At 47.1% G+C, this 24,295-nt stretch overlaps 1 protein-coding gene across 2 annotated transcripts in view; it reads right to left on the minus strand.

Annotated features, from left to right (window-relative positions):
• Positions 1 to 281: 281 nt before the first annotated feature.
• LOC119695036 (ligand of Numb protein X 2-like) overlaps positions 282 to 24,295 on the minus strand; it is a 29,122-nt gene continuing 5,108 nt past the window's right edge. For both annotated transcript variants that reach the window (XM_038122838.1, XM_038122839.1), the window contains 9 exons: positions 16,355 to 16,793; positions 13,717 to 13,943; positions 12,209 to 12,405; positions 10,673 to 11,038; positions 8,573 to 8,749; positions 7,399 to 7,573; positions 7,025 to 7,235; positions 3,258 to 3,416; positions 282 to 2,388 (listed from right to left, as the gene is read on the minus strand). In XM_038122838.1, coding sequence (XP_037978766.1) covers positions 2,253 to 2,388; positions 3,258 to 3,416; positions 7,025 to 7,235; positions 7,399 to 7,573; positions 8,573 to 8,749; positions 10,673 to 11,038; positions 12,209 to 12,405; positions 13,717 to 13,943; positions 16,355 to 16,743 — 2,037 coding nt within the window. In that variant the 5' untranslated portion in view covers positions 16,744 to 16,793 and the 3' untranslated portion in view covers positions 282 to 2,252. The remainder of the gene's footprint in view (positions 2,389 to 3,257; positions 3,417 to 7,024; positions 7,236 to 7,398; positions 7,574 to 8,572; positions 8,750 to 10,672; positions 11,039 to 12,208; positions 12,406 to 13,716; positions 13,944 to 16,354; positions 16,794 to 24,295) is intronic.

Here is a 24,295-nt window from a genome sequence, read left to right on the forward strand (position 1 = left end):
CAGGGAAATGTAAAGGTGAGGTGTTGGAAATAATCTGTACTTGCAGCAGGAAGCTGCTGCAGGTTTAGTGGTGTGGGGATGTGGGGTTTACTGTAGGTGAGGGATTTTTCCCAGCCACAGTGTATTTCAGGAGAGTCCAGCTCCTTTCCTGGGAGAAGCAAAGACAATAACACTGTTTCCTGCCACAGGGTCACTTTGGAGCAGTCTTGCTGAGGTGACCTGTTCTGGGGGCATTAGTTACTACATGGAAAAAAGGGTAAAAACCACACTTCTAATGCATATTTTTCAGCAATATTACAATAATTTATAAAGGCATCAAAACAAATTCAACATCTATTAACAAGCTGATTTTGGAAACAAAATTTAAATTATGAGGACTTTTTGGTGAAGTTGAAGGCACCTTGAAAGGAGATGGAGTAAAAATGGTTCTGCAGCCTCCTCCTCCCTCCACTGCCAGCCCAGCAGCTGCATAGCTCTTCCCTCCTGCCCTTTCCCCACACTTGGGGCGGGCAGTGGGAATCACCCTCTCTCTGTCCACATCAGTATTTACTGTTCCAGGCACAGATTCTGCACATTGATTGGAAAGAGATAAAAAATTGCTTCATGTTTTTGTGTCCCAGCGAGGTCAGTGATGAGTTTTCTTTGTGGATTATTTTGCTCTCAGCATTGCGCAGTAGAACAGGAAAGCAGCCCTGGAGGCCAGGTGCCCCAGCTGTGCTGTCAGAGTCCCCAGAGGTGTTCCTCAGCCCAGCCAGAGCTGCAGGGAGGATGGAGCTGAGGCTCCTGCTGTGTCCTGGGCTCTGGGACAGGCCCTGCTGTCCCTGCCCGCAGCTCCCAGCGCAGGAGCTGAAGTCACTGTGTGTGAACGAGGCCCAGGGACAGCAACTGACAAACTGCCAGCCCAGGAGAAGCTTCAGCCATGCCTGGGCTCTTTTCCTGCAGGGCTGCTACAGGGAATTAAACATTCATTCCAGGCAGCTTTTGGACAGGGGACAGACTCCTTGGATTCCTACAAAGCTGGTCCTGCAAAAGGTGCAGCAGAGGCAGCACAGGAGCAAAGATCTCTCAGTGCAACCTGGTTTGAGAAAAACCCATCATCTCTACTGCTCATTAAACTGCTCAAAAGGGGAATTGCTTCAGGTGGAGTTTGCAAGTAGGAACTTTCACAGTGTCAGAGGTGAAAGCACCCTGCCTGGGCTTCAGTTCTTGAATTGTAAATTTCAACTGCACAGTGGGTTTGAACTGAAGCCAGGCTGGGCACAGTCTCCTTCTGGCGGTGACTTTTCCTGCAGCCAAGGATCCTTTGAGCTTCCCCTGATCCCATAAGTTGATATTTGGCTCCAGCTGCAAGAGGGACATGAAGGGAACTGCAGGAGAAATCTCTCCCTGACAGTACAGGTGCTTCTGCCCCTGCCTGAACTCTGCCCTTCATCACTGGAAACATAAAAATAAGACAGGCATCAGACTGGGCCAGGGCTGTCTGACACCAGCTCTTCCCTTTCCCCACCTTCCTTCTGGGGAAAAAGCTGCTTTTATCAATCCTAAAACCAGGGAAACTTGTGTGCAATAAGAGAGCCTTGCCCTTGACCTTTAGTAAAGTCACACTTTGCAACATCATATTTCAATGAAACCCCTCTTGCTGGTGCCTTTGAGAGTGGTTCTTCAAGCTGTTGAAATTGTCCCTTTGCAGTAAATCAGTGGAGCTGGCAGGATCCTGAACTGGGATTTGTGCCAGGACCCTCATAAGGTAACACAGCTCCACCAGGCTGGCCCAGCAGCTCTGAGCTACCGTGGGGTTGTCATGTTTTAACACATCCCTCTGGTTACTGACACCTAAAAATGAGGACTGGGAAATCCTGACAGACAGAAATGCCTAAATTGGGTCCCCATCCTTGCAGACCTAGTAGCTGTTTCTAAAAGCCTCTGTTTTAACCTGTCCAAATACTCAATGGAAAGCAGAGCCCTAAAATCAAGGCAAGCCTCAGCAGCCTCCAGGGCAGGTTGTGGAGAAACACCAATCCTAAGGAGCTTTAATGAGCCTGGGAAGCTCCAACAGCTGTTGGATTAACCCTTACTTTGACTTCAACATACAGATTTGTTGGTAAAACGTTTTCCATAAAAAGGAAGCAAGGAGTCTTCCATGGCAATGCACCAGGAGCAGGAGTGGAGCAGTCCTGTTTCCTGTCAGGTGTGGCCTGGCTGTGCCCAGCTGCTGTTGGATACTTGGAAGCGTTGGGGGTTTGATGGAGCTGTCACACCAGGCTCCCTGGCCAGGACACCACGGTCAGGGTGACTTTGTTCCTCTGCTCCTTCAGCATTGGGATTAATTCCGAGTTGCTCATTCCTATTGCTGGCACTCCGTTCACTGCCACGATTTCATCTCCACACCTGCCCAAAGACAGCATCCAGTCAGGACTGGGTTCATTATTAACCCTGAGCCAAACCATCAACTCCTCCTTGGAAGAACCTTTCCCCTGAGTCAGAGGGCAGGGAAAAGGAGAGCACTGCTGGTGCTTGGGTGGCAGCAGGGGAGGAGTTGTGCTGGTCAAGCACTGCTGGCTCCAGGCACTGAGCTGCACTGCCGCCATCAGAGCTGGGAGAGGGACCTGCCCCTCTCCGGCACACCCAGCCCCTTCTGAGGGGGGCAAGGGGCTGAGCCCCCACAGCCCTGTCCCACGCTCCAGCAGGAGCCCAGCTGAGCCCAGGGCTCCCCCCTCAGCTCTGGGAGCAAAGCCAGCTCCCTGCAGCCAGCTGTGTCCCCTCCCTCTGTCAGTGGCAGCCCTTGGTGCCCAGGAGCCAGCTCAGCAGCCCAGAGGTGCCTGTGGGGTCCTGCAGCCCCACCCTGCTCCCCTCACTGGGATCTCACCATCAACCACCTCAGCAAAGCTGCAGGTAAGGTTCCTGCACAGAAGAGCTTCTGCTGCTTCTGTTGGGATACTTTTCCTAATCCAGGAGGTTTTATAGTCTGGAACCTCCAAGATTCATCTCAAACATCCCCTTTCTACTTTTACCTAATTACTCAATTAAACTCTTCACCGTTAGGCTTTAAAGGGCTGTAAATTCCAATTCCTTGCACCTTTATGGAGAAACCAAAACACTGCTTAACGCAGGCCTTAGTTTGTTACAAGTTTGGCAGCAGTATTAACTTTCAAACAGTGCAAGAGGCATTAACTTGGAGCTGAGCTCCTTCCAAGGCTCAGTCTGGAAACCCCCCCCAGCCCTGGGTGGTGACGGTTCCCCGGGTACCTCACACCTACTTGAGTTTCCTGTCCCGGAACGCGGGAGTCCCGGGCACGATGGTTTTGATGAAGAAGGGTTGGTTTCCTTTGCTTTCCTCAAAGCCTCCCACGATGCTGAAGCCCCAACTTTCCAGGTTTCCTTTACTAAGGACAATATCTTGACAGAAGTGAAGGTAGCTGTGTCAAAAACAGAGGGAAATTGCCTGAGCAGGAATTTGTGTTTTCCTCATGGAAAGCATAGCTATGAGCAGCCTCATTTTCCTGGTTTTTAGGATTTGAGACGCTCCTCTGCAAGGCGTGTCAGAGGGTTAATTCTCAAATGGGATGATGCCAGTCCTCTAGAAATCTTTTCTGAGTATTAGTTAAGAGCTAAGAGGAAATCGCCCAGCTCTAAAGGGGTTTGGGATCTGAAAGACTCCTGAATAACTTCATGAATTCTGCTAACGAACACCCACAGCACCAGAGACAAAGCCAAAACGACAGTGAGCAGCAGCTACCGGCATGCAGGCGATGAGAGCAGAGGCTTTATCCCCTCTGTGCACTGCACTGGCTCAAGGAAGGCACTCAGATTGCTGGCAGCGAATGTGAGCCGCAGCAGCTGCCAGCCCAGAGCCCCCCGGCAGGACCCAGGACGGCAGCTCTGATGCTGGGCTCCTTGGTGAGAGCTCCCTGGTTCTGGATGCTGGCCAGCGAGGTCTCAGGGAGCTTGGGCACTGTGAGATGGAAGTGCCAGCAGTTGGTGGCACAGAGCCCCTCGAGGTGACACGGAGGGTGTGGCAGGAGCTCTCCCGTGTCCTGGCTCCCAGGCCGGCTCCAGCTCAGGTTGTATCCTGGCAGCGGAGCTGTGAAACTGCTGCTCGTCATCACCCGCTGAGCTATTCCAGCAGCTAAACTTTTCCTAATAAACGTTTTTGCCTCAAGGGCTTCGCTTGAGCAGTTTGCCGAGGAGTTTCAGATTTCAAAAGCCTTCCCAGTTAACTTCTCACCAGGAGAAAGATCCAATTATCTACTTTCAAACTGTAATTTACTTTTGTAGGAGTTTTTCACACATAAACACCGGGAGACCCAGCTCCAGCTTACTGATTCCTCCATGGTTTCCTTCCACCGGTACCACACAAGTGCAAAAACACAGCTCTGAGCCATGGCTGTGGCAGCTTCTGCAAATGAATAGCCCCAAGAGCAACAGTGCCTGCGTCAGCACAGACCATAAATAAAAACATCAGGCACGTTCCCCAGGAGCTGGAAAGGGCTGTTTGCTAGGAATCCGTTTTCCATATTAAAAAGGGGTTATAGGAAGAGAAACTTTAATTTACCACAATCAAAAATGACTGTGGGAAAAGAATTGGAGAGTTTAGGGAAGGTCGAGGTGCAGGTTTTATGGTGCCAAGCACGCTGCTGAGCTGGCAGTTCCTGGTCCCTGCTGGAGCTGCAGCGGCTGGGAGCTCCACATGGTTCTTGTGGGAAGAGTCAGACTGGAGTCAGATAAACCCCAGGGAAGAGGGAGGCAGGAAAACTGCTTTTCCACCCCCAAGACTTCTCCACAAGCCACACGGTGCACTGTTCTTTCAAGAAACAAAGGTTTTAGAGAGAAAAGATAATCAAACTTTTGTCTCTGGTACCTTTGGGATCCAGGATGTGTTGGATTAGAACATGGGCCTGGTCCAAACCAGCTTTTGAGATGGCATTTTATACTAGCAGTGGTGTGGATTTAACACAATGCTAGGAAGAAACCAAGGTTTCTGTTTGATAGAAACAGAAATCGCAGATACAAGAATCAAGGCCTGAATGGAACACTGTGGGCTCAAGTGTTGCAAAGATCAAATTCACTTCCCTAGCCCTGAGCACTCGTTTCAACTCACACCTTTTCAGCAGCAAGTCTGGGTTTAAACTAGAAATACATTCCTCCAAAAGGAACAGAGGAATAACCGAGGAAAAAAAGGCTGAACAAACCCAAACTTGCACATGCAATTAGCTTTGAGCTTTCACCCTGCAGGACACACCAGCACTGGGGCCAGGGCAGCCACAAGGAGCGGATCCCAGTGGAACAGCTGGTGCTGTTCCAGTTTGGGCACATTTCTGGGGCTTTTCTGTGCCAGTGGTGCACACAGGGTCTGTCAGGGCCACAGTGCAATGGACATTCCCCTGCAGCACTGGGGGCTGGGTCCTGTGCAAAGGAAACCAGTTTGGGTGGGTAAGGAGCTCTCTGCAATGGAACCACACCACAGCAGAGATGGCACTGGGATCTCGCTGCAGCTGCACCTCCCTGAGCCAGCCTGAAATGCCAGAGGCACCCAAAACATGCCCAGGTGACAAACACTGTGTGGGTGACCGGCCAGCGGCCACCAGGTCTCACTAGGAGCAGGTGGGAAAAGCAGGGAGGAAGCACAGGAATTAGAGCCCTTTTTAGTGCAGGAAACGAGAGGGAAATTCTGTCAGATGCCACAGTGGGATCCTTGCTGTGTGCCTCCTACCAACCCTCACATTCCAGGGCCAGAATTCAAGCTGAGTAAAAGGAAGCTGGAATCACTTCTTGCTTCAGGAGTCAAAAGAAGGGGGAACATCAATACCAGCAGCAAAGGAATTTCCAGCAATGCATTAAATGCAGGTGATGTCAGGACACTCCTGAAATGAAGGCAGGAGAGCCAGGAGCAGAGAAGACTCCAGTCCCTGCAGCAGAGCGTGGGGAAGCTGCAAGTCACCTGACAGCCAGAAAAATTGGGAAAGGAAGAAAAGAAACCCAGCCAGGCTTTGCCTTGCTGTAGTTCACTGCAGCAGCAGCTCAGGGAACAAACACCAGGCAGCCTCTGAGGGTTTGTGCCCTGGTTTGGGCTCTCCAGGTGCAGCTGAGGGCCAGCTCACACCAGACCTGCCTGGAGCAGCCAGGCCAATGCCTGGGGGAGCAGAGGGAGATGGGAGGAGGTGCTGAGCACAGGCCGAGTACAGGAGACACAAAACCTGCCTTTCCTTGGGCTGGTTTGTTGAACATTTATTTACAGGCTGCTAAGTAACACAACAGAGGCTTTGTGAGTGGTTCTTCTTTAGGTGTCTCAATGAACAAGGCTGTAAATGATCCAAGCTTCCCACAGCAGCTTTGGCTTTATGTTCCACCTGCAGATGCTCCTGCAGTCAGCTGGGATGACAGCTGACTCTGCTTTTCACAGTGCTCTGATGTAACTGCTAAAGGGAGGGAGCCAGAGGTTCACCTCTCCAGGAAGGAGAGGGAAATTCAAGCTTCTCTTGGAACTTACCAGGTTAAAACCTGTGCTGTAAGAAGCTTGGCAGCAGGAAAACTCAACTGTACAAAATCATTTCTGCTTCATGCTGAAGATGACACAGTTAAAACAGCCAAGAAGAGTTAGACTGAAAGAATGTCTGCCCCCAAGTGAGATGATCAGATTAGAAACTCCCAGACAGCCCAGGTGTCTCTTGGCTTGTGTTAGGGGATGCAGAAAGAGCCACAGAGGGATTTCAGTCAGTACTTTAGCAAGGACTGTATCTAACATTGACTATTTCTCTTTAAAAAGTGGGTTTCAGGGCCTCTAAAGCATGGTTACTGTCCAACAGGAGTGTGGGAATGATGGGTCACTCCAGAAAAACAGTGGAATTTCCTTATGTACTCATTATTCTATGATCTCATTGGCAAAGGAGGCTTTCCACTGCCTTTCAGCTAAACGGGAATACCAGGAATGCTTCCAAGCTCATCAACAAAGTAATTAATTTCTAGTGTTTGAGTGAAAGTCAACCCTGTAATTAACAGCTCTCCATCCAGTCCCTGACAAACATACCTGGGCAATCCGAGCCACGTGATCCAGAGGGGAGACCAGCTGAATCCCTGCTCCCTGATGTCCAGGGATGGCTCTGGGGAGTTCAGGGAGAGGATTTCCAACGCTTTCAGTGTGACTGAGTGGGAAGCTGCATTGGATTTCAGAGCTGAGACAGCTTCATAGTAGTTCAGATGAGTCAAATCGATGCCATTTATGCTCAGAAGTACATCCCCTGTTGATGAAATAAAATGGGATTATTACAGAGCTCGGGGCCCATTTCAGCCTCAAGGGGTCATGGGAGCCCTGTTTCCAGCCTCTCTCCATGTCCAAGTCCACCTTCCATTGGAAATACCCCACAGTTCCTAAAGGATAAAGAGTCTGAGAGCCTCCCTTACCTCTCTTGATTCTGCCATCCCTGAAGAGGCATCCAATGGGCTGCACACTTGTCACATAGATAGGGAGCTTGTTTTTGTTATCCCTTCCACCTCCAATTGTGATTCCCAAAGATTCCTTTGGCTCCTTTTTTATTGCAACTGTCTTCTCATGACTTACATATCCCTGAGGCAAATCCTACAAAGCAATGACAGCACAAAATGCAGCTTCATTAATGCATTTAACAGGAGAAGCCCAGCTCTGGAAGACAGCAACATTTGTCTCCTTCATCCAGAGCATTCCAGCAATGTTGCTGGAGGGGAAAGTCAGCTTCCCATGTCCTTGCTGTGGGTGGGAATATAGAGCAGCATTTCTAAGGTGAACCCTCAGTGCTGTCCCAATGATCCCAAATCCATTTGCTGCAGGGAGATGCTTCCTCTGAGGAACAAGCTATGAGCTCATCTCAGGGCTGCTCATGCCAAGCAGTGAAGCTCTCCCTGATTGAATGCTTAGGTTGCAGTGAAGGCACACATTAGAGCACAGGCTGTACAACAGGGTGTGAATGCTCCTCAGGGATTTAAATGCAGGAACCACACTCCAGCCACACAGGAACTCCCTGAGCTCCAGGGACACTGAAACACACCACTCTGAGCAGCTGCAGCAGGTTTGTCACTCAGCTGGAAGTTCTGCACACAGTTTATCTCTCTGGGTTCAGCACACTGGGGCTTGTCCTCTTGCTCCTGCTGTTTGTTGTGCCCCTCAAAGGGGTGGCAGACCCACACTGCAGCCACAGCAGCACCACGGGGCCACCTGGGGATTCTTCTTCTGGACCATAAAGGGCTCTGGCTCCCCACCAGCTCAGCTGGGTGTCACTGCAACACCCTCAGTGTGCAGGCTTGATGGATGTCAGGAAGCAAATCCCAAATGTCTCATGGATGGCAAATTTCTTATTGCCCTTTCCAAATGATTAAACACCAGCTCTGCATCAACATTGGAGAAATTTTATCACCTTTTTCCCTTAAAATGATGTTTCCCTATAGGTGACAAAGTGGTTCTTCAGTACCAAAAGCCCCAAACCTGCCCAAGCAGCAATGGAGCTGCTGATCAGCCTTCTGTGATAAACACCATCCCAGAACAGCACAATGCATTTACTAAACCAGGAATAAGCAGCACCTTGGCCTCATTTCCCAGCCCCACCTTCTGGTAGCTGGATTTTCGCCTGTAGTGGTTCTGGTCTGGCCGCCTCCGGTGGTGCACTGGGCTGCCCCCATTGCTGCTGCTGCTGCTGTTGGAGGTGCTGCCATCCTCCCCTGGCTCCCCCAGCTGCAGCCCAGACTGCCTCAGGATCACAAAGTTCACTCTGGATTCCGTGGTCTGCCCAGAGAAACAAGGGGAGGAAATTAAAAAGACAGAAAAACGGGTTAGAAATGAGGGACAGCCCTCATTGCCTTGGGGAGAGAGAAGGGCTGGCATCAGTTCCTACAGAGGTTCTCCACCAGGTCCTCAATGTGATGCAAAGCCTTTTGTGATGAGCCAGGGAATGTGATAGGAAAAAGAAAAAGGGAATTAGCAAACATGAGTCAGAAGGAACAGGAGTAGAGGCAGGCTTCACTCGTGCCTCCCTCCCCCACAAATGCCAAACAAGAGAAGGTGGAAAGGGATGATTAATTCCTGCACTTAGGTACAAACAACCAAAATAGCATCTTGTGTCGTGCCACAGAGTGAACAGAGCTGGAACCCTGGCTGGTCCACACACAGTGACCATGACAAGCACTGGATGCTTTTACTGCACAGGAAGTTGTTAAAGCTCTTTCCCTCCCAGCTTTGTTCATCTATTGTTCACCATCTCCCATCCATTTTTTCCCCAGGGTACCTCTGGTTAAACACTTCACCAGCTGCTTGCCTGGCCTTGGCAGGGCTGCAGGGGAAGTGCTCCCATTGTTCCTGCTGCCCTCGTTGGGTTTGTTCCTTCAGATCACCTGCCAGAGCCTTATTGCGAGGGGCTCACTGGGGGAAGGCCCACCTGCTCACTTGGGTGTTTCCTGCCCTGCATGGCAGAAATGCAGCTGCTGCTCTCAGTCCTTGCACAGGACCCTGCTTCCCTGGTGCCAGAGTGAATTCCCTGGCCTCGGAAGAGGGATTTTTTAAGTTACATTTAAGCAAGGAATTCAATTAGCTCTCAGAGGAACGCATCGTGTTTGGAAAGCTGTTGCAGTTTTACACAAATGCCACTTCCAAAGAGATTCAACCCTAAACCTCATGAAGCAAATTCTGAGACTTTGGTTGCTGGTTCCAGTGGGATCAAAAGAGTTCCTCATATGGGAGCTGTGTGTGCATACTGCAACAGGAATGCAGCAGCACTTGTGGGATGCAAACAAATTCTAAGAGGCCACAGAACAGAAGCACAACATGAAAAAGGACCTCAGTGCTGGAACTCTGCTCTTTCTCCCATGGCACTGCACTCCTCTGATAACTGTGAAGAGAACTGGCTCTCCCTCCTGCTGACCTCACATCCTTTCTGGGATATAAACAGAATGGGATGAGGTGCATTGTGTCGGGATCTGTACATAAAAACACAAACTGGAGGCACTCGCCTGGGGAGATAAAGAATTTAAACTGATCTGTGTGATATCTGCTGCACATGCAGCAATCTCTAATCCTTTAACTAGAATTCCTTGCCCACTCCTTCCACCAAAATATCTGGCATGCTGCAACAGGAGCACATTCCACAGGGAAAGACCACCCCTCTTCTACACATTCAGTACCTTGGAATGCTTTTAGCCTGAGGTGCCCCACATCATTTTCTAGTCTCTCTTCACAAATACAGGTAAAATTTGCTTCAAATCAGTCCAAAGGGATCTGTTCTGTGCTGCCAGCCCATCCCATCTCCCAGCCAGCACCTTCAGTGTGACTGTTGGAAGCACAAGAGGCTGCCCTGATCCCTCCCTGTCTGCTGCACGAATCCACACGGTGCATCCCAACAGTCCCTGGGCAAGGCTGAGAGGCTGCAAACACCACACAGGAGCTGCAATCTCCTCAGATGAACTCCTGTGCTATGAGCCACTGCTTCCCCTCAGACCCGTCAGGGCTGACTCACCACGGATTCCCACTCTTGGTGTTTATCTTCATTTGGAAACGGCGCTTCCCACACATCCAGAGGGGAGTCACTTTCCATGACAGAAATTTGGGGGAATGCAGCTTGTCCTGGTGTGTTCTGTTAGTCCTGGCTCAGAACAGGAGCCCTGCCATCAGCCACTCACAGGCATTTTCACACAGCCTTTCCATGTCTGAACTCACCTGGATTATCTGGGCAGCAGCCTCAGGAGTTCCTTGCCTCAAATCCTGGCCATTTATTGAAAGGACTCTGTCATTCCGACTCAGCTTCCCATTCTTGGCTGCCAAGCCCCCCTCTAAGAGATCCAGAATAAAAATCCCTGCCTCGTCAGTCTTCCTGATCAGTTTGATTCCCAAGGGCTCGGACCGGTCTCTCTTCACCAAGGTGACATGGATCACTTCCCGGCTGGTGGAGGTGGAATCCTGCTGTGCAGTCTTGTTGGAAAAGCCCTTCTCCTGCAGGACCATGAGGTGGAGAACAGGGCCTGGGTGGCGCAGGAAGGAGACAGCCTGGCAGTGAGTCACGCTGCTGATGTTGACGCCATTCACCTACAAAGACAAACAAAGCACTCACTAATCAGAGCCCACATTAATTAGGCACTGTCCACAGTGTGGGGCATGGCCAGGCTGGGGCAGGATGGAAAACTCCCTGTGCAATCTCTGACTCTGCTGCACATTAGGGAGGAAAGTTTTCTGGAAAAGAATGAAGAAATCTGATGGAATTAGGCTGTAATTGGTGAATAACTGAGGACAGGGACAAGACAGGACAACCCACACAGCTAACAAACCCAGAAATGTTCAGTCATTCCTTCCATGCCATGTAAATGCAGATATGCTTTTCCTTAATTTCCAGAATTCAGTACAGGCTTGGAGAAGGCCCAGATCTCCACTTTTGAGTGGTCCATAGTCTAACAAGCTTCTGGAATCTTCCACTTAATTATGCAATTACCAGGGTGACTCTGAGAAGGCAACCTTTTGCTTTGCCTGTTGTCCCATAAGATTCTGTGCAGTCTTTTAGGAAGTTAATAGGGCTCCTAAGTGTGGGACCTGCCCTATTTGCTGAGACTGAGACATGGACAATCCAGCTGGATAAAACAGGAGTCACTCCATTGGTCTACCTGAGAAACCAACTCAGAGCTCCCATCAGCCACTTGTGTGGGGGCTGCCAGCCCTTCCCTGATGCCCAATCCCATGGGACAATGAGGATTTATGGCTTGGCAGATGATTTGCCTCGGTCACTCAGGCCCCACAGCCCTGCCAGCGTGGGCAGTGCCCGGGCTGTGGGTCAGGCTGTGGGGGCTGGAGCTCTGCCTTTACTCACATTTTGGAGCTGATACTCACTGCCAGTCAGCAGCTCTCACCCTGGACCTGCCCACGGAGAATATGCAGCTTAAGCAACACAGTGGAGCAAGTGATTATGAGACTTCCTAACTAGAGCAGAGAAATGGGGCTGCTGTGTGAAATTTATCAGGTAGGAATCTTTTACTTTATCCAAAACGGCCTACTTTTCAAAAAGCTGTCAAACATGCAAGAGAAATATGAGTCTGACTGGAAGGAATGCCAAAAGTGCTCCTGAGCCCCAGCAGACACACAATGCTGCTGACGCAGAGGTCTGAGCAGTGCTCTAAAACCCTCAGCTGCAGAGACTTCCCAGCTTTCCCAGGCACTCTCCTCCCCCAGTCAAGGGAAGCAATGGGGCTACCAGGGGGGTTTCCCTACCTCAAGGATGTGGTCTCCAGGAGCAATTCTTCCATCAGCAGCAATCACGGAGTCCCGCAGCACCTCCTGAACAACAATGTTCCCTAGGGGGGTGTCCTTACCCCCAACTATCCTCATCCCCAGCTCTTCCTCTGGATCTTCCCGGTGGATTTCAATGGTGGTGGTTTCAGCCACAAGACTGGTTCTCTGAGGAAGGTCTGGTTGTGGAAATTGAAGAGAAAGAATTAACATTAACAGAACATTAACAGAATTTTCCTTTCCACAGCACCCCAAGATTCAGACCCCTGGCAGGTTGTGTTCAATGTAGCATCTGGAGGGAAAGCAGCTATCAGGAGACTTAAGGTCACATAAAAAGTTTAAAACCTCTCTGCTTCTTTAGAGTTTCTCCAGAATTTTTCCCATTTTCTCCTAGCTTTTGATGAATTTAAACTCTTCATTGTTGTTGCTTGGGATTTATTAAAAGGCATTCAGTATGGTTTGGCTATATTTAGAGATTTGTATTTCTCCTGTGATAGCTGGCCTGCTAGAAGCATGCACATAACAAATTCCAGTTTCCAGGATGCCCATGAGGGAAAGGGACTACCCAGCTGTAATTACTGCTCTGCAACTTCCTTCCTCTAATTTCCTTTGCTCCCCTTTTCCCATCCCCCCTGCAGAACAGGAGGAATGCTTGGCTGTTTCACAGCACACTGGAGATGAAGAGATGCTGCACTGTGAAGATGAAAGTTGTCAGCAAGCGGGCTGAGATGTCCCAGCACGGGGACACTCAGGCAGGCCCAGCACTGCCTGCCAGGGTGAAGGGCAGGTGTCACACCAGGGATGCAAAACCAGCTCCAAGTGTGCTTTGGGAGAAAGCCAACAGGGAACTGAACTGACCTGTGAGTTACCTCTGTCCCAGGCACAGGGGCTGGAAGTTGAGCCTAACTTTGAGACAAGGCACTGAGGTTTCCACGCTGCTGCCTCCTACCAAGCTGAGACAAGCGCTGCTACACTGGAGATGGTGATTTGATCTGCACGGCTTCCAGAGCTGCCTGTTAATCAAAACCTAACTTATGCTAGAAAAACACCAGGAGGGAGGTACTGACCACTCCAGGAAACTGACTGTATATTTAACTTTCCTAACAAGATTAATAAGAACCTGGAACACTTCCTAGTTACTAATTATCTGGCTTCTGCAAGGGCTTTAAGTGCTCCACGTTCACATTGACAGGTCTGCCTTTGTTTCTCCACAGAATACTGCAAATACTCGCTGCAGTCTCACAGAGTTTCTCCAAATGGTTTTCTACAGTTTTGTGCCTGTGAGCAGAGTCTGCCACCCCTGATGCACATGAATGCATCTCCCTTCTGCTGAAGGAAGAGATGCCTCTGATGACTACTAATGGCTGAGTAGCATTAAGGATGTCTGACACTGCTGGGGGCACTTAAAAATTGGATTTTCTGAGATAATTGCCTCATTTGTATATCATGAAAGGTAAATACATAGTTCCACTTCTGTACCAAACTCTCACCTTCTTCAGTCTCCTCAAAAGCTGGATTAACCAGTCCAGGCTCTGCAGTCCCCAGTGACACCACAGCAGCTCCAGAGCTTTCTGCCACGAGTGAGGAGCCTCCACTTGGGAGCTCTGGATCCCTGGGCGTGTTTGTGTCCCCCTTGGCAGGAGACTCTTCCTTCCCTTTGGAAATGGGATTCCTTTTCCGCTGCAGTTCAGATTTGTATTTCTTAAACCCTGGACACCTGGAGAGAGATTGGCAGGGACTGTCAGTGACTGTCTCTGCCTGGGCAGGTGACCCAGACCATGAAAGCTCTGACAAAGCTGTGGGAAGAAGCTGGTTCCAGATCTCACCAGTGCTGTCCTGGTTTCTCAGATGATAAAACTGATTCTCATTTGACCTTCAGTTTCTATTTACACAAGTATCAGATTAAGTGCAGGCTTGTCATTTCACCACTTTTGAAATTATTAAGCAAATTATTTGAAAAAATAAGAATGTAATAGCAAGAGGAGTCTCCTTTGCTAAATATTTACCTGGCAAACAATCCATAAAGAAAACAATCCTTCTCAAATATAAGCAAATACTGAGCTCTGACGTTGTAGAGATCACTATGAACTGTACCTTGATACAAAGCAAGCGGCTCAAGTTTCAAGCTCAACTTTGAATTAAGCTTTGTTTTAACACACCAGCTACACACCAGAGCAGCAAGGGAGGATTGGGCATTTTCTGCTGTGCAATGAGACCTGACCCTGGACCTGGTGCACTCCCAGGCCATGCAGGTGATGGCCCTACCTGAATGGGAGCAACTGAATTCCTAATCCCACTGGCTGCTCCCCACAGAGGTGAGGAGCAGGTAGTGGGATTAGGGATGGGATGTAACTGTGCACACAAAATGTGCCCTGGATGCAGATATGTCACCAGCCTGTCTCAGCACTAATGGCTGAGGAAGAACAGCTCTTTTATTACAAGTATTTATAAAAAAAGTTGATGAGGTGATAAATGCAAAAACATCACTTTCAGAGACATGAGTAGTATTGGGTCACTTTTCCAATTAAACTGAACTATTTACACTCTGGCTAAACAAGTCTCATCCCAGTATTACTTCCTCTGGTTTATTCCTACTCATTTATTCTCCAAGCAGTAAAATAACCCTGAACTTAATGACAGAAGCTGAATGATCCTCTTGTGCACATGTCCCTCTTAAGATATCAAAACACAAATTCAATTTGCAAAAGGCAGGGAAATCCCCCAAGAAAATAAGTTACTATGTCTTTTTATTTCCTTAAATCTTCTCCTATCAGTCAATCTCACTTAAAACAAGAGAACACCCAAATCCCACTGCAATTTTCTTATCTGTTTTTTTTTCTCCTTGTTTTTCAGTCTGATGGTCCACTTGCACCCATGGCCCAGGTGAAATAGCTTCAAATCTTAAAATACTATGTTCCCAAGAAAGAACTGTGGCATATATAAGAGAATGATACAGTTTCCAGGCAAGTCTCGAATGTAAACATTTGAGATGCCTCCCTCCCTCCCCTATGTGTAACTCCTGTGCCAGAGGGATTACAGAGTGACAGGAGTTTACTGATAGCAGAGCAGATTTGCTGAGCAGAGGAAGGCCCAGCCCTGGTGTGAGCCATGGCCCCAGCCCGAGCAGCCAGGACAAAGGGCTGCTTCAAGAAAAAGGAGATTATGAACTTTAACTAAAGGGAAAGGGGCACCCAAGCACCTTCCATCCCTTCCCCTGGCTCTAACACAAGCTCTCAGCTCATGGAGACTGAAGAAGATGATAATCACAAGGGTTCATCCTTGGCTGGAGCTGCAAAGGTATCCTAAGTGTACCTGTTCCCTGGTTGCCTTATTTTTAAAATATGTCATTGCCACAACAAAATGCAGCACAGTTGAATGAAACAAGCCTGTGGCATTTCCCATTGCTGACACTGTTCCACCTGCAGCAGGGCTTGCACTTAGCCCCCCTCCCTGCAAATCATTAACCAGGTAGGAACAAGGGCTCTCCACGCACCACTGCAAGAGCTGTGTCACCTGCACTCCTTTTAAAGTCACAATGTCCTGCCTGCCCACAGCTCAACCAGCAGGGAAGCACCAAAAAGTCTCCCTTCCTCTACACAAGAGGAACAGAAAAAACCACAGTAATTTTCATTTGCTTCTCTTTCTCGGCAAAAGAATGAGAGAAGATAATGGAATTATTAGTAGGTGTTTCAGCAAGTGCATAATGTGCAGCTTGGAGGGACTTGCACTATTTGAATCAAAGACTTAGTATTGCACATCTTAATTGGACCAATTAAACTGGCAGCACTGCACAATCCCTTGCTTTCAGAGCCTTGACTTTGTGCCTTTCTTCTCTGCACCAGGGAAACAAGAATAAGCTTGTTTGTAACGACTCCAGAGCTGGTGGCCCAGTTCAGGACCCACAGATATCTGGGTGTTTGACAGGTTTAGCATCTGCAGGCAGGCTGAAGGTGAGCAGCTCAGAGCACACACACAATTACACTGTCCTCACCCACCCACCTCTGCAGCCTCACCCTGGCTTCTCTGCTGTCCCACCTTGCCCCAGTTTAGGGAGCTGCTCTGAGAACGGAGGGTTCTGATGAGCAGCACAGCAGCCCTGGCAATAACAGGATGGAAAGGGGAATGCACCTGTTCTGCAGGTGAGCTTCCAGCTCACAGCGCTGCATGGTCTGCTGGCACTCAGCCTTGAAAGGACACAGCACGAGCAGCTTATCCAGCAGGTTCCTCACCAGCAGGCTGGACTTGTGGCACTGCTGGAAGGAGAGCTTCTTGCGATCCATGGGACAGAAGTTATACTCCTGCATGAAGTTCTCAAGGCACTTGAAACAGTACGTGTGCCCGCAGGGCGTGTCCATGGGCTGCAGCAGGGGCTGCAGGCAGATGTGGCAGATGAGCTCATCGTCCACCTCGTCCTGGAAGTTGTACAGGTGATTGTCCAGCAAGGGGTGGGCCTGGCCACACTCACAGCACAGCTCGGGGACTTGGGACGCGCTTTCCTCAGTGACAGGGTCAGCCATGGCAGCCAGCACCAGGGAGGAGATTGTCACACAGCAGCTCTGCCACAGACCTTCAGGGAAAGGGAGAGAGAGAGAGAGAGTGAGATTTCCAGCCAACCACCTCTTTAAATGCAGCCCATTAAAAATTAAACTGTATTCCTGCCTTGAGTTTCCTCCTCCAGGATCTGCACCCCCACCTGACCCCCAGAGGGCTCTTCCTTCCAGAACCACCCTGTGAATGAACAGCCCAGGGACCAGAGGATGCAAGGACCTCATTCAGCACAAGGTTTAAGCACGTGGATAAACTGAGGCTTAAACTGTGCACACACACACACACAAGAGACAGACTAAATAAATCCTGCCCAACATAGGGACTAGAAAAGCTGAGACTGAGACAAAAACTGCATATTCTTGAGGGAGAACAACCCAGAGTGGGAAGGGGAAGGAAGGATACACAAGGCAGTGATTTTTAAACTTCCTCTGGCTTTCCAGATTATACCAAATCTTTTAAAGACATGTGTGGTGAAAAGCCAATTTGGAGACTTCTGGTTGTTAGGATTTTTGTTTTGTATTGGGGAGGGTGGGGAGGATGATGCAAAAGAAGAGGAACAAATTTCAAAAGAAACTTAAATCTAAACCACATTTCCTTCCTTTCAAGCCCACTCCCTTCAAAAAAATTGTTTTAACAAACAATGCATTGTTCCCCACTCATCCATGCCCAAGTTCCCCCATGGAAACAAATTTCCTATAAAAAGACTAAAGCTTCCTAAGTGGAAAAAACGTAAAGAATAGTCCACATCATTTGTTGGAAGGTTAGAGAGAGGATGGAGCCTCAGCTCCTTTCAGCCAGGGAGAGCAGGATAAGGGACAAACTGAGTCCTTGTAGCTGCTGCTCTGGTTTTAACAGAAATGTCTTCAGTCATATCCATTTTGAATCTTGCCTGTTGTAATTAAATATAAAATTCACTCGAGTTTCCTAGCAGATTACAGGCACAGGGATGACTGCAGGGAGGATTTTTTTTAACCTGGCAGTTATTTTAATGAAGTAGGAAATGTTGTATTAAAGGAAGCAAACTACATTACATAGTGGGGGGGATTGTGGTGATGTTTTGAGGAGTTTGTGAATGGTGGGTTTTTTAAGTAAAGAATCCCAGACTCTGAAAACAAAAAAAAATTGCAAAACTGTGATGAAATGGAAAATTTCTGAAAGATGATGTGGAAAATACCTGAAAACAAAGACTTATCTGGAACAGGCAAACAAGAGGGAACACTGGTCTGCACCAGTGCCTGGAGGACAGAGCTGGCATGCAGCAGAACTCAGGAGGAGGGGAGACAAGAACAATAAGATAGCAGGAACGGCAAGAAAAAATTAGTCATGGGTTTCTAAAAAAAATCATACATCACTCCAATTAATTGTCAAGGTAAGTCAGTTATTTAATTAAAGGAAGAACGTATCACCAACAGAATCAACCATTTCACAGGCAAATTCTTACCCAGCCACAGGAACTTGTTCACTTCAAAAGATTAAAACATCACTGTCACAGTTCCAGGTGGGTAACACAGGAGTTATTTGCTCCTCTCCCCTGCTGCAGTGCCAAGAAAGCATCTTCCCCTTGAAGGAAGCACTCAGGCTGGGTGAACATCCCTGACTCTTCTGTTTGCGTTCCCTCCTTAACTCCTTCATGGCTGACTCAGTGATCCCAAAACAAGGCACAGCACCCATGGAAATGAAAGCTGATGTGTCCATGGCCTCCTCTCTCAGAAATCTGCCTGCTTTTGGTGCTTGCCTCCACTTGAAACAGGCGGCCCTTCTGTTTGCCTTACTGGCCCTTTTACCAGCCTTCAGCTGGTCTTGAACGATCTTACAGGTGCAAAAGGAACATTTCAACATCAGACCATCATTTAACATCTCCTCAATTCTAATCAATCAGCTCAGCACCAGCAGTTAATGAAACAAGGAGCTTCCAAGGCAAACACTACCAATCAGAAATACTTGTGCTTCGGGTTGGACTATTTGCATAAAGCTTTGGCAGGTGATGAAACAAATCCACTTTCTTAGCAAAAACAAACCTCACAGTAATTTTGCTGATAAACTACTTTTATTGGGGGGGTTTTTGGATTATTTATCAAATTCATTCTCTGCTCTGTGTTTAAAGGTTACCCAAGATGAATCCCATTGATGAGTAATTTCTGAGTAATAACTTGTGGAAGATAAAAGTGTCACCAAAATTTTGCTGCTCCAAGCTGATCTGCTGTCTCACTTCCAGATCCTTGAAAACAAGGGATGAAGATTTCATTTAAAGGTGCCCAGGTGAATTTTACTTTTCCTTGTCTCTTCGACAAGGAGGACGCTCCTGCAGACACCAGGGAACCCAAGGCTGACACCTCTGTGATGAAACCCAGCCCAGAGCCTTGGGCAGGGCAGGGCTGAGTGAGCAGCACGGGGAGGGCAGCAGGCTCAAACAAGCCTCCCTTGCTCAGGGACTCAGGCACTAAGCAGAGCTTCTGCAAGGGAGGAATTGCTAAAATCTCATCCGGCACAGATGGTGCTGCAGCCCAACAAGGCAGAGGTGAATTGTGTAGAAAATCACTGTTTCATCATAACAGGCCTGGCTCCTCTCAGCTTCAATGAGCCACTCTCAAAAGTCAGTCCAGAGAGCCCACAGGATTCCAGCTTTGGAGGGGAGTTTGACACAAATCCAATCCTTTGCAATCCAATCTCAGCTCCTTGTTCTAACCTCCAAAGGCCAGACCAACCCAATCAACCCCCCAGCAGTCATCATGTTGCTTTTTTTGTTCCATCATTCCCCACTCTCCAGCTTCCTTCCAGCAAAGGATGGCTCCTTCCCTGCTGCTGCCTTTCTCCAAAGTGCTGGAATCTCTCCGTGGCTTTTCACCCATATCATGAGGGAGTCACAACATCAGGATCCAGCTTGGTACTGCACACTGACTGCACATCACTGTTAAAGCCTGACACGTACATGTGTGCTCTAATGGACTCTGCTGCTCCAAAAGGGTAATACAAGAAATGCTACTGGAGTCAGAATCATTTGGAGAGTAACACACCTCACAAAAAATTGAAGGACATAGACCAGCAGAAATCCCTTTATATTTCCTATTTTCTTATCCCAGAAGGATTTCTTTGGGATCACCTTTATCTTTATTGTATAAAGGAAAGGAAAGGAAAGGAAAGGAAAGGAAAGGAAAGGAAAGGAAAGGAAAGGAAAGGAAAGGAAAGGAAAGGAAAGGAAAGGAAAGGAAAGGAAAGGAAAGGAAAGGAAAGGAAAGGAAAGGAAAGGAAAGGAAAGGAAAAAGAAAGAAAAGAGAAAAGAGAAAAGAGAAAAGAGAAAAGAGAAAAGAGAAAAGAGAAAAAAACCAGTGTTGGCTTTTTTTTTTTTTTTTTTAAGTAGGATTCCTGGTACTGTAACACTGACTCAAAGACTAGACTTTTTTTTTTTTTTAAGATGACTTATCAGGTAGTCTAATCCATATTCCTGCCAAACCAAGACTATTCCTGACAATATTAGCACATTGCCTATTCTTGTTTTAGCTCTGCCAGGGCGCAGAGCCTCAGCTCGGCCCCCCCTGCACGTCTACAACACTGCTAATAGCTCTGGGAGGGGTCTGCCAAGAACCACACCGGCACCATTCCTGGTGGGCAAACTGCTCATTCCCTGCTCAGCAGCCCGGACTTGGAAATAGAACTGATGACTCACAGCTTGGTGGGGTGGGGGAAGCCTTTAAAAAAAAGCGCGATTATCTAAGAAATCTTCCCAACCCCGTGCCTCCACTTGTGCTGCGACTGACCGAGCAGGAGCTGTGCCTGTGGTACCTGGCTACACAAGAGCAGCATTCCAGCTTCCCAGCTTATCACCAGCATTCCCAAACACAGCTCTGGCTCCTGCTTTCAAGCCATTTCACTGTGCCACTGCTGGTGGGGAGCACAAATTAAAGTTCCGTTCCACCCAGGCCTGTCTGCTCACATAATTCCAACATCTGGTACAAGTGAATTTTGGCCATAACATATTCACCTGAATTTCATTTCTTTGAGGGGTAACAGTGCTGCTATTCCCAATAAAAAAATGAGAAATTACATCACCAGAGGCTAAGACAGACGCACGGAGGCAGCAGCTCCTGGGAATGTAAGTCTTTGTTATGGCTCTGAAGAGGATCTAAAGGGACCTAAGGCCTCATAGGAAACTCCCAGGGAAGAAGAACAACCCAAACAAAAAAGAATAAAGTCGAGCCTGTTTCTATTAACTAACTGATTTCTAAAACCACAAATATGGTGAGTAAGCAGATCACATTCCATGTTGCAAAACACAGAACCATGCAGCCAGTCTGCAGCAAGGACACAAAAGAGAAATGCAAAATTCGTCCTGAAGGATACGGGTGACCAGAGAATGTCTCAAACAGCTGAAGTTAAGAAATAATTTTCAAAGAAATCATCAAATAATTGGTTCTCAATATTAAAAAGAGAGCTGTGTGGTGGGAAATACTTTAGAAATGCCATGGCTTAAGCTTTGGGGCGGCTGCAGGTTAGAACTGACATGGTGCTAAAGAAATATTGGGCTGAAAACCCAAATAAAAGCTGGTTTGGGGACTGTGGGGCACATGCCCCACATCTCCTGCTATGTAACACTTCACTGCAATAATTATGTCAGTTATTATATTTATAACAACATTTCCCTGGGAGACTGGAATTGCAACATTCCAACTAAAGGCTAAACAATTAATTAATTAATTTTTTGTGGGTCTGGACAAAACAAGCCAGCACAATCTGGATGAAGATGGCTGAGGGCACACACCAGCAGGGCACTGACCAAACCTAAAAGCAAGTTTCAGATGGATTCTGATGGAGCAAAGCTGATCCTCTAGAAATAAAACACTAGAAAAAGGGGCAGAGCTTTTCCTCAACTTTCTTCAAACAGTTTTCACTCAGTTAAGAAGTTCTGTGTTTCACAGAATGGCATTTTTTTCCATTCCAGAGACAGAAAAGTGCATTGAAAATGTGTTCTGGAACAAGGGGGCTTTTGCTGAATTTCATCACTGCTGTGAAGAAGGGTTCATGAAATGAGACAGGTTTTATAGGACAGGCACTCCAGTCCTGACTGAACACTTCCAGTGGGTTACCACAGCATTTCACAACCATCACTGAGCTTGCCTTAGTTTACAACAGTGGCACAGAAAAGTGTTGAAATAGCAGAGGATTTTTATAAACAATATTGAAGGAGATCAATTTTACAAAAAACAACAAACCCAAGAATGGTTTCAGGGGTTAATACAATTTCCTTCTATCTTTATTTTTGATATGGCTGAAGATCAGCCACTGAATGTAAAAATCTTCTGGAAATGCTGCATTTATACAGCTAAATAAGAAGCAATCCTTTCAGTGATTGAGCTTGCCTTGAAGCCACAGAAGCCACACTAGAAGGATTTCTAATGAGCCACCTCCAAGAGTAACTGCTCAGCACTTCTGTGAACATTTTGACTCAGAAGCTCTAAATAAAAACTGCTTTACCAAAATCAATATCAAGAAAATGGAAATTTAAATTTCCATTGTCCCCATCATTTTTTATACCCATTCTCTAATCATAACTGTGAAAATAACTTGTATTTGAACTCCCTGGTGTTTCTGTGCTCATTAAACAATTCGGTATTTTATCTGCCTCAGCTTCTGGGCAAGTGTCTGTTTTCTCCACCAGAAAACAGAAGCCAATTGTATTTCCATTAATTATAATCAGAATCATTATCCTGTTAGACCAGGATAACAACCTATCCCAGGAAACCCTATCCTGAGAGATGAGCTGAAAGGCTTGAGTAGAGCAGGACAATCCCAAGGAGTTTTCTGCTGAGCAACTTGTGCAGGATCAGCTCTGCAGCATTGATGGATTTCCATTTTTAACATAGCTCACTTCTAGACAGATTTTAAAAAAATCTAAATTTTATAAAAATCTTCCAGACTTTTATAAAAAAAAACTGTCTGGTTAGTATATCTGAAAGTTCAACACAAGGAAAGATTTGTAATACTCAGTTTTAAAATCTTGCTAGCAACCAACAGTTTAAATAGTGAGCACTTTTAATTTGAGCAGAATGAAAAGCTGACATGAAAACTTAAGAAGTTGGTACTTATAATTTACTTCTGTCACTACCAGATGCTCAGAACATTTGCTTCTCTCTCAGTTACTGATTGCACAGAGCAGTAACTGCCTCACAGGACCCAGAGTGTTAAAGCAGCAGGGATAAACAAAGGTCAGCTCAAAAATTAATCCCAGTTCTTTCTGCAGAGCAGGAGGTTCAGGTGTTATCATTCTGTTAATATTATCCGGGTAACAAGAGCCAATAAATTTCCTCTCTCCTCCCTTCTTTAGGAATTAAGCTTTCCACCTACACTCTTCTTCCAAAGGAGATCCAACAGTGACTATTTTAACATAGTGCTCAGAAAAAAAGGATACATTAAATGCCATCAAATTGAAGACAAGTGCTGCAGAAAAAGCTGTTTTATTGATGTATATCTTCCTGCTTTCTCACCCTTGCAAGATGCTTCCACTATATCCACCCTCCTTTCTACAGCATATTCCACACAAACATGCATGTTGCTCATTTTGTGCTCACAGGAATTCTTCAGTCACTTAAATCCATTTGCTTCTTTGCAGAATTTGACCCAAATATTCCTATGGAAGTTTTACCACCACAGGGCTGGATTGTCTTTATTTTTTTTTCTATTGTCTCTATAATCTTCTCTCTCCAGGAAATTAAATACTCCCACCTCCACCCTCACCTACATTTTCAATTTGGCAGCTATCTGCAGCTCTACCCCTAAAAATCAGTTTGATGTTTGTGGGAGAAGCTCTCTACAAAGAAAGAAGGAACCCAGTGCCATTATTTAAGAATTTAATCAGTAATTAATAATCAAAGCTTCTCCTGCAACTCAAACAAACAGCCCAAAACCAAACAAAGAGGGATTAGGAGATGTGATGTTAAGATTTGGGTTCATCTGAATATCTGGAAGCACACTCACTTTCCAAAGAGCTGTGCTTGCTCCTGGGAACGTGAGGTAAAAATCGAGTGTCTAACGGCTACAAACGAGTATCAGATGCTGTTAGCTCATCACTGTGTGTCTACCTCCAAATTCCTTCTTTATAGAGAGAGGTGAAAGCAGACCTGCACACCACTGTCCATCTGTGATCTCTATTTCTGCACAGCACTTCCAAAGGATACAGGGGAAGAAGCAGACTGTGCACTGTATTTTATTTAACTGGATGTTTTTAAAGTCCCTGTTTGAATAATCTCGCCAGGGTGGTCACATCAGAGATATTTAAATGTAATGTGAGAAGGGAGGAGGCGGGAAGAGAGAGACTCTTGCTTTTGGGAGACAAAAGGTATTTCTGTAGCTCTAAGCCTTGCTGTCTTGTGAGAAACTCCTACAGAGCTTTAATCTTTATCACATTCTATCAAAGTGCTACTTTAATTTCAGTTAAAAGAAATTAATCTTGGCTACTCTCAGCCTTAAGCACGAAATAACTCATTTTCTAAGTTCGTTAAAACACAAACAAGGAACTCTTGTTTTCTA

The sequence above is a fragment of the Motacilla alba genome, chromosome 4A (assembly GCF_015832195.1).
Source record: "Motacilla alba alba isolate MOTALB_02 chromosome 4A, Motacilla_alba_V1.0_pri, whole genome shotgun sequence".
In the NCBI taxonomy this organism is placed as follows: domain Eukaryota; kingdom Metazoa; phylum Chordata; class Aves; order Passeriformes; family Motacillidae; genus Motacilla; species Motacilla alba.